Here is a 21,041-nt window from a genome sequence, read left to right on the forward strand (position 1 = left end):
TAATCATAAAATGTGACAAACTACTATCACGTACTATTACTAGTACTGCAGCAACTAAATATTACGATCGAAAATTCCTAATAAATTTTAAGAGCATTATATCAATAACTCATGACACTGATTATTAAATGCATATAAAGAAGTTTTTCATTAGCTGAATTCTGAGAAACTTCAGGGTAAAGTTGAAGTGTCTCTAAGTGGCTTTATAAAAATCACCTCAGGTCAGTGTTAATGAAACAAGTGAGTCTGTGCTTGTGTGTTTTATTTATTGAATTCTACACTCTTTTGCTTCTCGAATGTGTTTCTTTTGTCTGTGCGCTGAAGTCGCTCACAGAAGAGCCTTGATCTCAGCAGGCCTGAACCTCTTGAAATAAACGCAGAATAAATGAAATGCATCACAGGATGACAAATCACCGCCTTCACTCTCCTGCACAACTACATCATGACGCTTCCCAGAGCATCGAGAGCGCCGTCCCGACGAATGACTGTAATGAAATCAGCTCTCCTCAGAACTAGACGAGGTTACGTTAGACTGAACATCAGCACAAACAAAAGAACAAAACAACACTACAAACACCTAAACAACATCAAACGCTGAGCCTCAGCCTATTATTTTTATACTGTAGTATTTATTAATATTTTAAATTAGCATTTTCAGTTTTCGTTTTTTACTTTAGATTCTAGTCATTTTGTTTGTGCTTTTTTATTATAAAAAAAATGGAAATAAAATAAGTGTAGGAATTTTTTAATTCAAATTTTTAATCACAATCCCAATTAAAAAAATAAAATAAATACAAAATAACTAAATAATAATAATAATAATTTTATTATTATTATTATTATTATTCTTGCTTAAATACTCTTTATTCACTTTACATGCAATACTACAACAGTAAAATATCCAGTTTAGTTTTTTTTTTGCAATAATAATAATAATTATTATTATTATTATTATTGTTATTATTATTATTATTATTATACTAAAATATTGACATATGAACCTGTGTCACCCTACAAAAAAGCACAGCAAACCTGGATTTTTTTAACTCACAGTTTTAAAATCAAATCACACGTTGGGAAAGAAATAAACATATTTTTAGTATTATTATTATTATTATAGATTGTGCAGTTCTAGTTTGCAGGTTTATTTCAATAAATTTTAGTTGACAATAACAACACTGCAAATACTGCAACATGCCACACTAAATATTGAATCAAAATGTGCTTTATTATAAATGAGAAAAGTGCAGTAGTTTAGAGAAAAAAAGTTTGCATTTTTAGGAAAACAAGGCCGCTCTTCATATCTTCATTATACCACACGTGTTGTTTGAAATGAACATAAATCACCGATGGCAGATAACAAATGCAACACTCCCAGTGTACGACAAACACAATCACTGCTCGACTGAAAGACGTGCATTTGAGAATTAAACAGCATCTGATTCCTGACATACGACTTCCGTGGCACTCGCTGCTACTGTTTTATTAGCGTACGAGGGTCCAACGACACACAGGAGGAGCGTTCTGCAGATTTACTGAAAGATCAACAGCGCAGCCAAATCTCACAACGCAGTTAAATTCCCCATTATGTACAGCAGACGCGCAAACACGCGATCCGTATTTCATAACGCATCTGTTTGCTCTCCCACCAGAGAGACGTCAACGCGGCCCCGTCGACTGACACGTTCCCCGCGCCAGGCGCGTACAATCCCGACACGGCCGATTCGGAGAGAAAGCGCGATCCCATTAGCATGCCAACAGGGCCGAAAAGCCATCAAAACAGAGCCGAGCACAATGCAGCGTGGCTTGTGTGATTCTTGGTGTCAGAACAACAGAAAGCCGCAGCAGGCCGAGGCAGCGCTCGGGGAGAAACAGCCAATCCTATTTACTGCCGTTTCAAAGAGAAGGTAATTAACGGAACGGCCCAACAGAGTCGCTAATTAACTCGGTCCTCCTGATATTCGGCGTTCTATGCAAACACACGAGAGCGAGAGATGCTGTAAACAAACAAACAACATCAACCGCCGGCGCTGATGCAATACACACCTTCTGCTCACTTAACTAGTCACTAGCAAGTTAACTAGGTTCACCAGTTAAAAGCAAACAATCCACTGGGAATGTTTAACAGCTCACTGGAGTGGAAAATATTGCAATTACAGTTCTAACTTAAAAACATCTATTTTAAAAAGAATGCTTATTACATTAAAAAAAAGTGTAGTTTAAAAGAATATACTTAAGTACAAACTGAATATCATGTTCTGAGACACCTGATTGTGTTTTAATTTAATGCAATGTATTATTGTTTAAATTTATTTTAAATGCATTTAGCTGTATTTTAGTGTTTTTGTTGTTGTTGTTTTTTTTACTTAAGTAGGACTTAAATACACACTTAAGCATACTTTTAAAAACAGTACTTGTTACAAAAATAATACACTTTAATGGAATATACTCAAGGGTGAACTGAATATGAATGATTTTGGACACGTAAATGCACGTTGATAGCAATTAAATAAAATTTACAATAGTTTTAATTTAAATTAAATGTAATTAGCTGAACTTCAGAGTGTTTTTTGACCTACTTAAGCAAGACTTAAGTACATACTTAAGTACATTTTTTAAAAAAAGTGCAATTTCTAATAATGGCATAATAAAAGTTATACTTTAAAGGAAATTTTTTAAATCATTATGTTTTAATAATCTTTTGTCATGCTTTTCAAGTTCACTTACTTTGTTGCAGGACTTCCCTAGTGAAAAAAAAAAAAAAATTACTAAAATGTATTTAAAATAAATTTATTTCATGTTAAGTAAACTACAAAAACATTTACAAATTATGTACTTAATAAAACTACCCTGCCATTGTACTTTTAGTATATTAAACTGGTATATTTACAATCTGATAAATTGAAAAAAAAACTAATTTTGTGATTAATGCACTTTAATTGCGCAAAAGTAGTGCTGAAGACATTCTTACGTATATGTAATTGTGCTAAAGTGGAACTACTGCAAGTATACTTCAAGTACACTTTAAATATTTTGCATTTAAAGACATATTATTTAAAGATCAAACAATCCTCATTAATAGTGGCATTAAAACATATTTTATGCTTAATATTAAGATATTGTGCATTGTGCACAAGTAATACTTTAAATAAAGTTTAATTACAAATTTTATATCAGTAAGTCTCAAGTGATATGCCAGTAATTATGTTAATAGACTTGAACTATACTTTGTGTTTATACTTTTTGTATAAAATTAATGCATTTTAAATTTATTACTTTTTTTACTATTTTTTTTAATGTACTTTCATAATTACTTAAGTAATTACTTATTACTTAAGTGTACTGCTGAAGCATTTATAATAAAATGAAATATTCTTTAATGTTATTTCTATTGAAACTTGTTAAATTACTTAATTGCATTGTTATTTACACATTTGCAATGTAAAGTTGCCATTTAATACATTTAAAATATATTAACTTTAAATGTAATATTGAATAACACACTACGGTTAAAATGACAATCAAGTGCATGCGCTTTAGTATGTTAGTCAACACATCAAAATAATTACAAAATTATATTAAAACTATTTTAATCAGTAATGTAATCCATTACATTACACATTATTGGTTATATAATCAGATTACTTTTTGATGACTTTTAGATTACCTTTGATCTAACTCGTTTATCACATTTTTTAAAAAAGGATAATTGTGTACCATAATGATGTAAAAATACATACATAAATTCGGCTGCAAAGTTATGATGCTCAAAGTTCAATGCAAAGAGAGAGATTGTCTTTTACAGAACTGCTGATTGACCACCCCTTTAAAGTAAATATATTTTTCAGATGACAAAAAGTTTGTGAATGTCTACAAATAAGAAATAACGAGAATTTGTACATTTTAATTAGTTTGAAAGACAAATGCCTTTCAATAATACATAATAATCCATAGTTAAATAACCTAGTGAGTGATAATTCAAATAAAAATGAATGTGTTCATCAGTAGTTGATGCAATGTTGAAACACTTCTTAAACCTGAACTGATTTTTGTAATTCCACTGGTCAAATGCAGTGTAGCTACCTGACTAATGACTAGTCTATGTGTGAATATCCACAAAACTGGACTTTCTGAGTGTATATAAACAGTAGACTATTTTAGAAAGGAAAATGTAAAAGATAAAGAGGAATTAGAGAGAATCCATAAATTATGAAAAATACATTGCTATTGTGTGAATAATATGTAATCATGTAATCAATAAAAAAGTAACTGAAGTCCGATTACGAGTATTTTAAAATGAACCGATGAATCAGCTCTTACTGGTGTTGGTGCTGGTCGTGTTGGTGTTGTCTGCTGTTGCGGCGCCTGTGTTTTGTTGGACTGATTCTGTCGCCGCTGATCTTAGAAGAACTCTGCTCGTCATGTTAGAGTCTGTTCCACACATCAGCTGAGAGAGACTCCCGAACGGATCCGACCTGAAGTCCAGCGAGTCTGCTGCACTCAGCAGTGCTGAAAACCTAAAGTTAGATATCTGTGTGGAGAAAAAAATTAAATAAACAGGAAAAAAAAAAACTGTAAACTGCATGCGAACTGAATACAGATGTTTTGGACACTTGAATGCATGTTGATGGCAATTAAATAAAATTTATATTAAATGCAATTAGGAAACTCTCCATGAACACATACAGAAACTTCTGCTCTTCAGCCAAAGCTGCTTTTATTTGATTAAAAATGCAGTAAAAATATAAAATATTATTATAATTTAAAATAACTGTTTTCTATGTGAATATCCAGTGATCAAAGCTGAATTTTCAGCATCGTTACTCCAGCCTTCAGTGTCACATGACGCTTCAGAAATCATTCTAATATTCTGATTTGCTGCTCAAGAAACATTTCTGATTATCATCAATGTTGAAAACAGTTGTGCTGCACAATATTTTGAGGAAAACATTTTGAGGATACATTTTGTTTTTTAAGATTCTCTGATGAATAGAATGTTCAAAAGAACACCATTTATTGGAAACAGAATCTTTTGTAACATTCTAAATGTCATTTTGATCAACTTAATGCATCCTTGATCAATAAAACTAATTATTTCTCCCCAAATCTCTAAAGTTTTTAACAGCAGTGTATTTAGTTCATTTCGTTATGTAAAATTTGCAATTTATGCTGCCCGTGACCCATTGTTTTCGTCTTTTCGTCCAGACAGGACGATGTCATTAAAACAACTTATGAAGACACACTGCGTCTGCAGACTCGAGTTACGCTTAGGTGAACATTTGTCCATCCCATAACTGAATATCACCGTGTAATGTCATTAATTAATGCCACGCGTGTCTAGTTCATGGCGTGTCGGCGTAATAGAAGTCCATCTGTGCTTCGCATCTGTTGGGCCAGCGGCTAAAGCCGCTAATGCCAAAGCATGGAAAGGTGAAATGGTTTTCGGTGCGTGATCAGGACAGCACCTTCATAATGCAAACACAAAGCGTAAACTGTGTTTCAGTCTCGCTTAACGAGCATAACAGACATAAAGGCTGTTCGTTCAGAACGGAGGTGACAGCTGTTGTGTTAACACCAAATGAGACGCTGTATTACTTTCCAGCAAACTTCCAGCAGGCTTTATTTATACGGCCACTTGCATGCAAACAGTGTAATGGACTGCAGAGAAGCGCGGCGAATAGAGCACAACAGTGACGGCCCGCTTTTTTAATGTGCCCTTGGTTCCTGAAGCATCTTCCCATTCATTTTCTCTACATTCAGAAACACAGAGATCTAAACCTTGAACCAAACCTACCGGCTCTCAGATGAATTGTATAACAGTACAACACATAACTATTGACTTAAAAGGTACTTAGTTTAAAGTTTACTGAATATTAAAAAAAACAAAAAAAAAACAAAAAACAGAAATTTAATTTTATCATTCACAAATGGAGAGTTGCACCAAAAAGCATTTGAACATCAGAAAAGATGATAAATGGTACAAGACTACTTCAGTTCTTTTGTGAGGAAATGAGAAATAAACACTCATCCCATGAAGCATTGAAAATGACATAACTGAATCCAAAACAACGGTACAATATAACACTCTTGACATTGATTATAAAATGCATTTCGTTTCGGTCCTCATTTTTGATTGCATGTGTTTACAATGTTCCAGAACTCTGAAAACAATTTGCTGTAGAAACAATTTTCATTCAGAAATCACTAGTACATTTCAAATAAATTGCAAAGAAATAGACAGGAACACACTGATTTAAATATGAACGTTTGAAGAAAGACTAAAGTGGTATTTTCTTGTAAAACATGATTCAATTCTATAACTTTAAAAAATCATTTGTTAGAGTATGTCAGTACGGCGCAACTGTTACTTGATTTGCTTCAATTTGAATGAATCCAAATCTCGTTTGTACGAGTCCTAAACACCGCAATCGGATTTATATTTGTTTGCATGTGCAGCATTACACACATCCAAAACAATCCTAATGTCACTGCAATAATATCAGATTTGTAGGAATGTAGCATTTTATCACTGTCTCACCAATGGATCCTCTGCAGTGAATGGGTGCCGTCAGAATGAGAGTCCAAACAGCTGATAAAAACGTCACGATAATCCACAATTAATCCACACCACTCCAGTCCATCAGTTAAAGATTTGTGAAGTCAAAAGCTGCATGTTTGTAAGAAACAAATCCATCATTAAAACGTTTTTAACTTTCAACCATCGCCTTTGGCCAAAATATGAGTTCATAATCAATAATATTTGTGGTCTGGTCTGAATCAGGAGAGAAATCTGCACAGATACAGCAGCGTTTACAAGCCAAAACAGCTCTAAAGAAATATGTGGTTTGATTTTGATGTGAGAGACAACAGGAGATGGACTTTTTCACTGGAGGAAGTGTTATTATGGATTATTATGAACAAATTATTTAGTTAAAAAAAAAAATGTCTTAATGATGGATTTATTCCTTACAAACATGCAGCTGTTTGGACTCTCTCTGATGGCACCCATTCACTGCAGAGCAGTGTTGGGGGTAACACATTACAAATAATGCTAACTACGTAATCATATTACTTTTTTCAAGTAACTAGTAAAGTAACACATTACTTCTTAATTTACAAGAAAATATTACTTTTTTTTTTTTTTTCAAATAAGTAACGGCAGTTACTTTGTTTTCCCATTTTATTCCCGTCCCCATGCTGAGAGAAATCGGAAGTACAGAGGCGTTTTGTGTGCTGTGTGAACGTGATGATTCTGTACTTCTAGACTGAATGTAAACATGCAAGCATTGATTAAAAATTAATTGCGACTTTATCTCACAATTCTGACTTTTTTCTCAGAACTGTAAGATACAAACGCACAATTGCGAGTTATAAAGTCACATTTGTGGGATATATACTCACAACTGTGAGAAAAAAAAAGTTTGAATTGCGAGATATAAACTCACAATTCTGACTTTTCTCACAATTGCAAGTTTGTATCTCGCAATTCTGACTTTATAACTCACAACTGTGTGTTTATATTACATATATATTATATTATATTATACAAACTCGCAATTCAGAAAAATTAAAGTCAGAATTATGAAATATGAACTCACAATTGCGTGTTATAAAGTCCAGTTCTGAGGAGAAAGAAAAGACTATTCACAGAATTGGGAATTTATATCTCGGAATTCTGACTTTATTTCTCAGAAGTTTATATCTCGCAAGATACGAGATAAGAGATATATTGCAAATTTTTTTGTATTCAGTGGTGGAAATGGGCTTCCATCTAATCTCCCTTGCAAAAAAAAAAAAAAAACAATTTAGTCTTCATCAAAATGAATTGAAACAGTGAAATTCAAACTCAGAATGTGACACAAACCTGCAATAATTAAATGTCAAATAACACAAATATGTATTTTTTGTATTCTTTATGTATTTAATTTCATTTTATTAACCAATGTCTTTGCTGCTGACCATTACTGATTCAGTTCCACCATACTAATAAGGAAAATGACTTTAGATAAACATTTGTGCTTCATTGGGTTTTTTATTTTTTGTTGTTGTTTGTTTGTTTTTTTTGTTTTTTGCTGTTCTATGTACAGACGTGAATTTACTTTTCCTTCAGCCTGAGGCTTATTTATTTCACATGGTGTGAAAAGACTTTTGCTAAAAATAACTTTTTATATTAAAAACAAACAAGCAAGCCCTACACAGATTTTAAAAGTAACACAAAAGTAACACAGAGGTAATGTAACACATTACTTTCTATAAAAAGTAACACAATATTGTAATGCATTACTTTTAAAAGTAACTTTCCCCAACACTGCTGCAGAGGATCCACTGGTGAGCAAGTGATGCAATGTTACATTTCTAAAAATCTGATAAAGAAATAAACTTGAATGGCCCAATGGTGAGAACATTTTCAGCATTTTTTTATTTTTTAGGTGAACTATTCTTTTAATTTTTTTTTTCCATTGGCCAGATTATTCAGATTATCCAGATTATTGGCCCTTTAAATCCAATCAAACTTTGCTTCAAACCAATCAGTGTGTTTACATGAGGGCTTTTGAATCCGATTGAGTCATTAATCCAATTCTAAACAGATCTGGGTACATGTAAATGTAGCTATTGACGTCCTCATGGCATTTTGTGTACTTCGTGAGCAGACTGAGGCCTTTCGGTGCGTCGTATCAGATGTTGTATCAGTCTGCCGTTGCGCATTGGTGGTTCTCTTGTGCAGCACTTTGAGATGCAAACAGATGAACGAGCTCATCAGATGATTACTGCCAATGATCTGAACCCGCTGGAGGTTGTGCTCCTGCATGTAGTCATTTGCAGTGCTTTATGGGAGTGTGCAGCGTATAGAGTGTAATTTCTGTATCCATGGTAACAGCGATTAGTGGATTTGTTTCCAGAATCATTTTCAGTGGGAATATGACAATTAAACACTTTTTTTTATATTGACTTTCACAGCCTCTGAGCTCATGTTAGCTCATGTTTAAATATTTAAACAAACTTAATTTCTCTATGGAGAAAACGAATGGGATTTTTACTTCCATAACCTGAAAGCTGTACTCTATAGTAATGGAAATAACATAATACACAATTTATATACACAATACTAAAACAAAATAATACTTTTATTCAGCAGGGATGAATTTAATTGATCAAAAGTGCCAGTAAAGACATTTATAAATGGCAAAATATTTCTATTTCAAATAAATGCTGCTCTTTTGAATTTTCTATTCATCTGTAAATCCTCAAAAATAAACTGTATTACAGGTTTCACAAAAATATTTGGCAGCACAACTGTTTTTAACATTGATAATAATCAGAAAGGTTTCTTGAGCAGTAAATCAACATATTAGAATGATTTCTGAAGGATCATGTGACACTGAAGACTGAAGTAATGATGCTGAAAATTCAGCTTTGATCACAGGAATAAATTACATTTTACAATACGTTCACGTAGAAAACAGCTATTTTAATTTTAAAATTATTTCACAATATTACTGTTTTTACTGCATCAAATAAATACAGCCTTGATTAGCAAAAGAGACTAATTTCAAAAACAACAAAATAAATGTTTAGAAAATACTGATGTCAAAATATACAAAGCATATAACATTTAATTTTCTATGAATTATTTAAGAGCTTTTTAAAACTTGGATATGTCTAAATGTGTAATTTTGTTATTGCCTACAAATAAGTACTCAATACAGTAAACTAACAATAATAATAATTATTATTATTAAATAAAATTAATAAAAAAACATTTTTAATAATAAATCAATAAGTGTATTTTTTTATTTCCTAGTAATAAATATAAAACACAACCAATTAAATAATAATAATAATAACAATAATAATAATAATAATAAATACATTTTAAATGAAAAATAAATAAATCTTTAAAATAAATAAATGAGTAATTTTGCTATTTTCCAGCAATAAGCACTAAAAATAAATAAATCTTTAAAATAAAGTGTAATTTTGTTATTTCCTACCAATACATATTAAATACAACAAGTAAAGAATGACTTAATAAAAAGTTAATAGATTTTAAATTAAATAAATAAATAAAATCATTAAAATAAATGTGTAATTTTATTTGATAGCAATATGTATTGAATACAACAAATAAAAAATATAATAATAATAATAATAATAATAATATTTAATAATAATAATAATAAAATTGAATACATAAATTAATAAATTTTAAATGAAAATAAATCTTAAACATAAATAAATGTGTAATTTTGTTATTTCCTAGCAATAAGTATTAAATACAATGAAGTAAAAAAAAATAATAATAATAATAATAATAAATACATTTTAAATAAAAAAAATAAGTGTAATTGTTATTTCCTTGCCATATTAAATACAATTAAATACATTTTAAATAAAAATAATTAATAATAATAATAATAATAATAATAATAATAATAATAATTTAATAAAACATAAATGAAAAATAAAACAAAAATTAAAATAAAATAAAATGAAATAAATAAATGTGTAATTTTGTTATTTCCTAGCAATAAGTATTACATACAACAAATTAAAATAATAAGAATAAGAATAATAAAAATGTAATTAAAAAAACATAAAAATATTTTAAATGAAAAATAAAATAATATTTTAAATAAATAAATACATACACAAAGTGTTTCTAATAAGTACATTATTATTAATAATAAAACATTGGTAACAGTGGAAATGGAAGATGATTACAGTATCTATTTATTTTCTGAGCAGGTCTGGTTGGTGGGAAGATGTGTTTATTTATCCTTTATATCTAATAGGTCTCGCAAGACACAACATGGGATTTGTGCCTGTAATGTGAAAACTCAAGGGAGATGCTATTGCATCCTATTCCTGGAAAATACTTCATACAAGATTGAAAAGACTGAAAGACATAGAGCTTACCCCGGCCACGAGCGGAGCGATGTGAGTGCTGGTTTGTGCCATCAGTACGGCCACCTCGAGCCGGTTCAGACCCAGCGCTAGTGGAAGCTGAATCAGGAGAAAGAAAAAAACTCATTTTAGTATTACTGATTTTTTCTGAGCTTAATTGTGTATTACATGGGTTCTGCCTCACGGAGCCGAAGATTAAGACTGTATTACTGAAGTGAAGCTAAGTACGGTTAAATCTATAAAGATCATTAGATTTCCAGAGTTTATTCTCAGAGCCCAGGATGTCAGGCAGTTAAAACAACCTTAATAAAGTCCCATTCACTGGCCTCTTAGCCACCACTATCTCTGTGTCTATCGCTGTGACCTTCACACGCTCAATAGCCATTACTTTAGAGGGAAAGCCAGGTGCAAACGTGTGTGTGTGTGCGCGTGTGTGTGTATTTATCTGCGCTGGGGATTACGCTGCAAATGGCTTTTTCTTCATTCAGTCTGGAGAACATTTATGCTTCAGCTTCACATCTGCAAAATCACAGAAGAACCAAAGCAAACCGAAACACTTCAGGATGAGAGCGGCTGATAAATGTCATAAACGGGAATGTAAGAACTAATGCTTGAACGTACAGAAAAAGGCCAAAGGGCAGCTCTAAGCGTTTTACATTTTCCTTCATAATTCACAAACTGCTGCAAATCTGTCTCTTGGTGTGAGAAACATGTTTGTGTGTCAAACATAAAATATTAGAGAGAGATCATAATTATGAATTTAATAACTCTGTTATAAATTCTGTAAATTCATTATTTCTCATATTAGAGCACAACTCGACTGCTTTTTATTTCTTAAAAATGTCATTGAATATATTTAATTAATATTACTGAATATTTCACTTTTTTGTCAAATTTGAATATGTTTACAGCAAAAAGTGGTAAGTACATTATAATTATTTAAAATGAGTTACAGCAAACTTTCTAAAATATAAATGACTAGTCAAGCAGGTAAACTGGTTATCCCACATACAGAACTGTAGACTCCCCCTTTATTTTCTGATTCATGCCTATAAAATAATAAAATAGGACGATTTTATAATTATAATCACTTTGTAATCAAAGTTCAGTTTAACTTAAAGAAACTGTGACAAATATACTAATATTATAAAGCAGAATATACTTCACATTAAAAGTTAAAAGATATAAAAATATATCTTAAATTTTCATTGAATTGCATTTTAGACTAAATTTTACATTAAATCTAAATTTTGTATTAAATTACATTAAAGATTCATTAAATTGTTAATGTTTTATGCCTTTATTTGATATTGATATTACTATTTTTTGATATTACATTTGTATTAAATCATATGTCCAGAAAATTAAAACAGACTAAATAAATAAAGAAATAGGAAAATTTTAAAGTAAAAGTTCAGTTTAACTTAAAGAAATTGTGACAAATATACTAACATTGTACAGTAGAATGTGCTTAAATAATTAAATAATTTATAATAATATTAAAAGTAAAATTTTATTTAATTGCGTTTTTGACTAAATATTAGATTACTTTATTAAATTACATTAAAGACTCATTAAATTGTAATGGTTTAGCCTTTATTTGATTATTACGGTTTTGATAGTGTTTGTATTAAATCATAAATCCAGAAAAATTACAACAGATTAAATAAATAAATAAAGGATGAATTTATTTTAGGATGAATTTCAAATTACAATCAAAGTTCAGTTTAACTTAAGGAAATTGTGACAAATATACTAACATTGTACAGTAAATGTACTTAATTAAAAAATACTAAAAGTCTAAAAATAATTTAAAAATATATCATAAAGTTTAATTTAATTGCATTTTAGACTAAATTTTAGATTACATTAAATCTACATTTTATATTAAATTACATTAAAGATTCATTAAATTGTTAATGTTTTTGCCTTTATTTGATTATTACTGTTTTGATAGTAATTTTTTATTAAATAATAAATCCAGAAAACAAAAATGAAATAAAATGAAATAAAATAAAATAAAATAAAATAAATATTTTTTTACAGGATAAAAAAAGTTAATAAATGAACTGTTTTATGAATTCAATTGATTAGACATGCTTTTGATTATTAAATTTTAATTAAACCTTTAAAATGGAACGTAAAAAAATTTAACTAAAAAAGAATTTGGGAAAAATAAAACTTAAACTTAGGGCCTTAGAATTAATTTCATTTTATTTTTATTTCATTTTTAATAAATCGTCATTAAATTGCATAAGTTTCATGATTAGAAATAATTAGACATGCTTTTTGATTACAAAAATTTTATCTGGGGGGGAGGGAAAAACAATTGAATCCAAAATTAAATAAATGAATAAATACATTTATTTAGGGAAAAAAAAAAAAAAAAAAAAAAAAAAAACATTTGGGGAAAACATTAAAAGGATATCATAGAGTCTTCACTGCAAATAATTATAGTATTCATCAGTATTTTACTTTTCCAGTATTTAAAATATATAATCACACATCCTCACAGTAAAATAAACGGCATCTTATGTGAACTGCATGAGACGGGAAAGTAAGAGCTGCTGGTGGACATGAGCCTGATTCATGAAGGACTTGAGCATAAAGCGCTACTTGATCTACAGTCTTCCTGTACTGTACTGGCCTTCATTGAGCTCAGAGAGCAGAACGCTCACATTCTCCACATAACACAGTTACTTCACATCCTTCACTGTCCTGCCAGACCCCAAGACTCCCGGTGCGTCTCAGGGCGGCGCTCCCTTGAGGACGCTCCATTTAGTCCTGATTCTAGCTGCAGAGCTTCAGTTAATAGTTTCATTCTGCAAGAGCGGCCGAGAGCTGTGCGCTGCATGTTTTTCGCTCTCCAAGACGTGTATGAGACGCAGAGGTTATGAGGAGCGATTTCACAGCATTTTCAACACAACATCCCGTGCCGCTGAATACACGGACACGTACGGATGCTGCAGAAATGTTTTACTCATGCTGATGTTATTTGACAAGCTGCTGATTTTAATCCCATTACTGTGTAAATGAATTAATTATTTAACCATCATAATGCATTCGGGTCATTACCTTTATTGTTTTTAATATTATTATTTTTTTTATTTTTTTTTGAGATATAATGTAAATGGGTTCAAAAATACATGGGTATGTATTTTTTATTATTAGTATTTTTTTAAACAAAACATATATATATATATATATATATATATATATATATATATATTCCAGGACTTTCAAGGACATTTAAAGCACTACTTTTGTTTTTATTTTCAAGAGCTTCAATCAGAGATCTCACTTGTCAAACAATATCAAACTCTTTCAAATTTAAACCACGGTTCATTTTCATAAGAGACATATCCCCTTTTTTAAATCGTCCGTTCTCAGCCGTTCTCAGATGCCTGTCGGTGTGGCATCACACCAACAGAGGCCGCTCCCACGATAGTTGATTGACATTAGTGTCTTACCTCAGATCAGTTATAACTGTCCAACCTCCATGTTTTGATGCTGGAGCAGGGATGTAAGTTAGACAAGAATTGAGCGATTGAGGTGTTGTGTTACTGGATGTAATAATGAATGTAGTGGTCGTCATTTATTCCCGACATCTGAGCGTTTGTTTGTAAAGGGAATGCGCCTCCCGATCTACATATATCCGTCTATGTTCGCACTAATCATTCGTGATCCAGCTTCACTTACAGCAGAATCGTTGCGATCGCCTTTCCTAATAATGTGCTAGTTAGCAAATTTAGTGGCTAAACGCGGCTGAAGTAAACAGGTTCGTCTCTCCACAGAGAGAAGAGAGGGGCAGGGTGAGCAGAGCTCATTTGCATTTCAAGCAGCCTCGACCAGAATGAGATTTTGACAAGGTTAAAAGGGAGTTTTTTACACAACCATTGAGAATTGTTAACCAAAGTATATTATAGACTTTTCATTAAGACCCTAAAGAATCATATCAACTTGTGGAAAATGGGCATCCAGTGACCCCTTTAATGGTTTGATGTTTTCAACTGTTTAATTAAAAAAAAAAAAAATCACAAAACCACTCCAAAATCCTCATCTGAAACAAATGATTCACGTTTCGCTCTGAAGTTCCAATCTAAATAAAATGATTCGTGAACCTGCACCAAAGTTCCGATCTGAAGCAAATGATTCGTGACCCACGCTCCGAAGTTCCAATGTGAAGCAAAAGATTTGTGAACTTGCTCCGAAGTTCCAATCAAAATCAAATGATTCACGATACGCGATCTGAATCAAATGATTCTTGATATGCAAAGCTCCGATCTAAATCAAATGATTCACAAACTCACGCCAAAGTCGAATCTAAATCAAATGATTCATGATACACGATCTAAAGTCCTGATCTGAATCAAATGATTCTCAATATGTGAAGTTCTGATCTAAATCAAATGATTCGTGATATGCAATCCAATTGGAGCACTCCGATCAGTGAATCACTTAGCGATGCAATGATTCGGAGTTTTGAAAAACTTAGTTTCACCCATCACTACATGCTTTGTAAAATCATTACATGCGATGTCGAAATTCAAAAATGATTGGGTTTTTTAATTTTTGTTGATTTGTTTTGTTGCTAGTGAATTGCTTGAAGCGAATGATCGAAGTCACAAGTTTGAATCAATCAGAGCGGTTCCAGCATAAATTACTCAATTAATTTGGTTCATCTGTTCCTCTTTTCGCATCTTCAGCTAGCATGCTAGTTTTATGTTTTATTAGTTTTTTTATTATTTATTTATTTTTTTTACAAGTTGTATTAAGGGATATATATATATATATATATATATAAATAAATAAAAAAAAAAATTGAACACTTATTTCATAGATACATTGTCTTTCAATAATTCAAGTACTCTCAAGTAGGAATATTGCTATTTTTAAGGGTTTTCCAGGCCTTAAATTTCAAAAAGTCGAATTCAAGTACTTCAAGCACCTTTATATATAATGTTATTAAATGTATGTATTTCGTAAATATAATCTTAAAACGTGTAAAACTCTCACTCATAGAAATAAAGTAGCGTCACTCACTTCATTCAGGAGCTTCATGTTGTCTAGATTCTGCGTGAACACTCGTCTGGCTTGAAGAAGCTGATTGGCTGTCAGGGAGCACGTGATGTTCTGAAATTCCACTTTCTCATTGGCTGAATTAAACTCCAGGATGCGATCGATCGACGGGCCGCAGAGAACAGAGCGCAGATCTCCCTCGGCCGACAGCGCAGGAAACTATAACACATCAAAACAATATAAACACACTCAGACGCAGCTCACAGACACACATATTACAATAAATATAACATTTAAGAGATCCAATTAATGTCCAGTTGCTGTAAAATCAAATGTCGAAGTCAGAGAAGGCAACCTGTAGTCATGAAGAGCCATTTTAATTTTCATGGGTTTTAATAATGAACAAATTGATTAATTTCACAGTTGACACCTGATGATCCATGTTGAACTTATTTGGTTTGTACCAGAAACAGTTGCATTAACGTTTTAGCGTTTTGCATTTGAGGTTCAGGTGACGTCTGCTTGACATTTGGCTGTGTGAATCTGGCTTTATTGCGGAGGTAAAACACGGGTTTTGGTGAAGTCAGTGAGCGTCTGGCCTCTCGGCTGTTTTTGCATTGAGGGATGTTGGATCTCCTCCAGTCCGCACTAAAACATTCAGTGTCTCTTTATCTTTCTGGCTCTCCGTCTGTCTCTGCGAATGACGTACCTGGCCGAGCCGAACTCTCGCCCTCATCAGGCTTGCGGCGGTTGTGTTTGGCACCGAAAGGTTGTTCATCAGATATTCAGAAAATGTCTCATTGGTTCTCAGCAAACTGCGAAGCGGAATCGACTGACCTGAGAGAGAAAGTGAACAGGGAATATTAACATATTGCTCTTAGCTTACACAGCCTTTGTTCAGACAGACAGCAAATATACCATTTTTCATAAATTCTTTCCCTCCCTTCCTCCCTCCCTCTCTACCTATCTACCTATTTACCCGGCAGAAAACACATAAGTAATAAAAAAATGTGTAAACAAAAATGCATAAATAATAACAATAAACCAAAACTAAAATAAAAATAAATACAATTCTAAATACAAAAAGTTCACCTTAATGTTATACTGCTTTTTAGTCCTTTTAATCTTTTTTTTTGTCTTAAAAGCAAAAAAACAATTTAAAAAAAACATTTAAAAATGCAGCGATAAATAAAATGAACACATGAATACAAATAATATAAAAAAATAGGCCATACGCGCCTACATTTGAAATTACGAACTTACGAACAAGCGCGCAAAAGACGCGATATGTGAACGGCTTCATCACGTGAGCACTAAATAGCGCTGTGAGATCCAGTGTGAAACACTTGAATTCAGCGATGAACACAAATGACTCTGTGATTCAAACTAGTTTAAAGCTGTGTGCAACGAGACAGAAGGCTTTTCAATCTACACATCGCCATCATTTACTATGGATTTAATGTAGTAACACTCACTGCACTATGGTATTGTGGCAGCAATGTGATATTCACATTGAATTTTTATTACAGGAGTAATGGTATAGTTATAGTATGTATGTATTTGTGATTAAGCTATAGCATGTGTGCATTTCAACTGTTTATCATGATTTAAAATGTATGCTTGCTACTATGTGAGACCAATGCTAAAAAAAAATAAAATAAAAAGGGAAGAATAAATTTAACCATATAAAACTGAGGTTGCTACAATTTTTACATATGTTACTGATTGATAATGAACAAAAATAGACAAAAAAGTGATATTATTATCATTATCATTATCATTATTATCAGACAACCCACACCTGTTTCTTGATTTGAAACAATATAACTCGAGCATGCAGAAATTAATTTTTCTATTTAGATATTTATTTTGTTAGGGAAAATTAATGGTCTGGTTTCTACAACTTTCACTTTGGAGCAAAAATCTGACTTTAAACTTGAAAGAAATAAAGATTTGACAGTTATTGTGATACTTATGGATATCGACTGATGTGAAAAAAATTATCGTGATAATTTTTTTGCCCATATCGCCCAGCCCTAGTTGGGCGGCTCTGGGTAAATTGAGGTCGTGATTGAAGGAGTGGATGTGGCTTATTAAACATGTGTTAGCCCGTTAAAGACTCATTTAGCTATAATGCAACACACTGTTTTGTCCTCATGCAAGCTCGAATTCTCCCACACACTCGCACAAAGACCATGAAAGCCAATTAGGCGTATGAAAGCGCGTGTGTTTGCACATGGAGGCTGGATGGAGGTCTGACTGCGCTCTGGAGATGCTGTAATGCACTTCAATGAGCACCAGTGAAAAAAAGAGAAACCCGAGCCGGATAATACGTATAGAGCCATGCTAATTAGCAGCAGGGATATCAGACAGCGGCGCTGATTAACGAGGGCACGTCATTACACTCTGAATCTCTGTTGTCATCTCAACAATCCTCTCCAACACGAATCGGGCAGGTCGCAAACACACACACGCGGATCAGCTCCGTCTGAGAGAGATTGGAGTCGTCACCTCGCACCTTCATCATCCAGTCGTCACCCCGCGCTCCGATTGGCCGCTTCGCTGCGCGCTCGCTCTGATTGGCCGCTTCTGTCGGACAGTCTCTGGCAGTGTTGTGAGTTAATTACTCTCTCTTAGATCTCCTGATGAATTTAATCTTGTATAATAGAAGTTCACGGCCCCCGAATGCAAATGTGGCCGGCGGCGGTGACCGCAGCCCGACAACACGACGCTCCTCGGCCTATTTGCAAATGAGCTTCCTCTGAATCTGAATATCATTAGACTAAACGGTACGAACAAACAACAAGATATACGACCTGCTCCTTCGAATCAACAACAAGAGCGGCTGTAAATCACAAATATAAGCGCAGTGGAGGACGGGACGTTATTTCAGCTTGACTTGTGAAATAACAAGCAGAAAAATCTGTTTATTGAACCTTAGACAAGAGATTTAAAAAAAAAAAGGTTTTTTGAGTATCATATGATCCATCAGGCTTTTATGGCTCATATAGTCTGATATAATGACAATATGGAATAAAAAAAAACAGCTCAGTTTTATCCAGACACTCAAACAAAGCAAAAATCTACAATTTGGTGCAGATGCTGATATTTATATGGACAAAAATTCTGATGAAATTCTGATAGTTTGTCCTAAAAAAAAAGTGTAAACAGCAATCAATCAATCAATCGATCAATAAGAGAAAATAAAAATACATAAATATAAAACTGCATAAATAAATAACAAAAATGAAAATAAAATAAATAAAAAATAAATGAATAAAAAATAAAAAATAAATAAAGACTGATGTTTGGTTATTATAGCTAAGCCAAATAAATAAATAAATATGAATATACAAATTAAACAAATGCATTATATATATATATATATATATATCATAGACTGTAAAAAACATGGACGTAGTGTCCGTGACGTCACCCGTAGATTTCTGAAGAGCATTTCTGAAGCTCTTAGTGGGCGGGAGTCAGCCATCGGCATCTTGGAATCGCGTCATTGCACGTCACTCCCGGATAATTGAAAATGGGCAAATAGGCGGGACGTGGGTGGAGCTGGTTGCTGAAACCACGCCCGCCTAGCGCGACGGTGGTGACAGCAGCGGCAATCCACTTGTCACTTAAGTGGCCACGCCCTAAATTATGCAGAACTTTAAGGCTTAATATAAATTAAACGGATGAGTTATAAAAAAAATCACCCCCTCACAGTTGACATGAAGGGCAAAATTAGCGATATAGACCAAAACCACTTTTTGAACCAGGCTGTAAACATATTTTTTTCTGCTGTAAAGTTGGGCATTTTAACATGGGGAGTCTATGGGATTGACTCCCTTTTGCAGCAAGTCTCTAGCGGCCAGTCGATGAATTGCAGTTTTAGTCACTTCCGTGTTGGCTTCAAGAGGGAGACCAGGAGGTTGCCACTTGATGGTATGTCATATATATATATATATATATATATATATATATATATGACATACAGTTATTATATATTGCTGTTTACTTTTTGTAGTCTAAACAGAACAAAAATTAAATAAAAATGAACAAATAAAATATATAAATAAAATTAGTAAGTAAATACAATAATAAATAAAGCATGTCAATAAAAATGCATTAATTAATAAATAAATAACAATGAATAAAAAAAACAAAAGAAAAATTAAAAAGAAAAAGTTATACTTAATGTTATATTGATGTTTAGTTGTTTTAAAAAAACATGTTTATCTAAACAGCAAAAAACTAAAACAATAAAAAATACATAAAAATATAAATGTATCCATAAATAATAAAATGAATACATTAATACAATTAATATCAAAAACACAAATAAAAATAAATAAAAAAAATATAAATAAAGATGTATTACTAAATTTCTAAAAAAAAAAAATGCTACTTTTTGTAGTCTACACTGAACAAAGCAAAAAACAAAACAAAAAACAAACAAATATCAAAAATTCATAAACCCAATAATGAATATAAAAACAAATAATAAAAACAAAAAATATAAAAAAGTAAATGAAAGCAAAATAATGTTATATTTAAATTAAAATAAATAAATGTAAATAAATTATATATAAATAAATGCCTATTGATCGTATTTTAGACTCATATTCTATCTAAAAAATAATATCTGGATAATGAAGTGAATCTAAGTTGCTTCGAAACTAAACTCAAAATTATATATAGAAAACAAAATAACTGAACTTATGATAAGACAAATGTATGTTTTCCTATCTAAATCATTTCATTTAATTGAATTAAATGTATGCATATCATATATGCATTCAATTTTTTTAAATAAAGAATATTAAATGTATATTAAATAGTAATTTTAATAGTTCAATGGCATATTTTTCACTTAAAATGTACATCTGATGCGCATGAATTTGAGAGATCTAAACTCTTACTGTAATAAGTCAATAACTGACTCATTTGCCTCTGTTTTTATGTCTATTTTAAAGACATTATGAAGGTTGATGATGATGTTGATGATCTAATAATGACTCTCAAAAGCCCACGTTTGATTACTCACAACGCAAGAGCGTCATGCTGGGGAAATGCTGTTGAGTATTTCATGCGTTTATGAGTTTGTTGGAAAAACAGCCGAA

The 21,041-nt window shown here is 31.9% G+C and overlaps 1 protein-coding gene across 2 annotated transcripts in view; it reads right to left on the reverse strand.

The window, feature by feature from the left end:
- LOC127168227 (phospholipid-transporting ATPase ABCA1) overlaps positions 1-21,041 on the reverse strand; it is a 183,456-nt gene that overhangs the window by 129,015 nt on the left and 33,400 nt on the right. For both annotated transcript variants that reach the window (XM_051114869.1, XM_051114870.1), the window contains exons 6-9: positions 16,634-16,761; positions 15,949-16,143; positions 10,918-11,004; positions 4,321-4,531 (exon numbers count right to left, since the gene is read on the reverse strand). In XM_051114869.1, coding sequence (XP_050970826.1) covers positions 4,321-4,531; positions 10,918-11,004; positions 15,949-16,143; positions 16,634-16,761 — 621 coding nt within the window. The remainder of the gene's footprint in view (positions 1-4,320; positions 4,532-10,917; positions 11,005-15,948; positions 16,144-16,633; positions 16,762-21,041) is intronic.

This window comes from Labeo rohita, chromosome 7 (genome assembly GCF_022985175.1).
Source record: "Labeo rohita strain BAU-BD-2019 chromosome 7, IGBB_LRoh.1.0, whole genome shotgun sequence".
Taxonomy (NCBI): domain Eukaryota; kingdom Metazoa; phylum Chordata; class Actinopteri; order Cypriniformes; family Cyprinidae; genus Labeo; species Labeo rohita.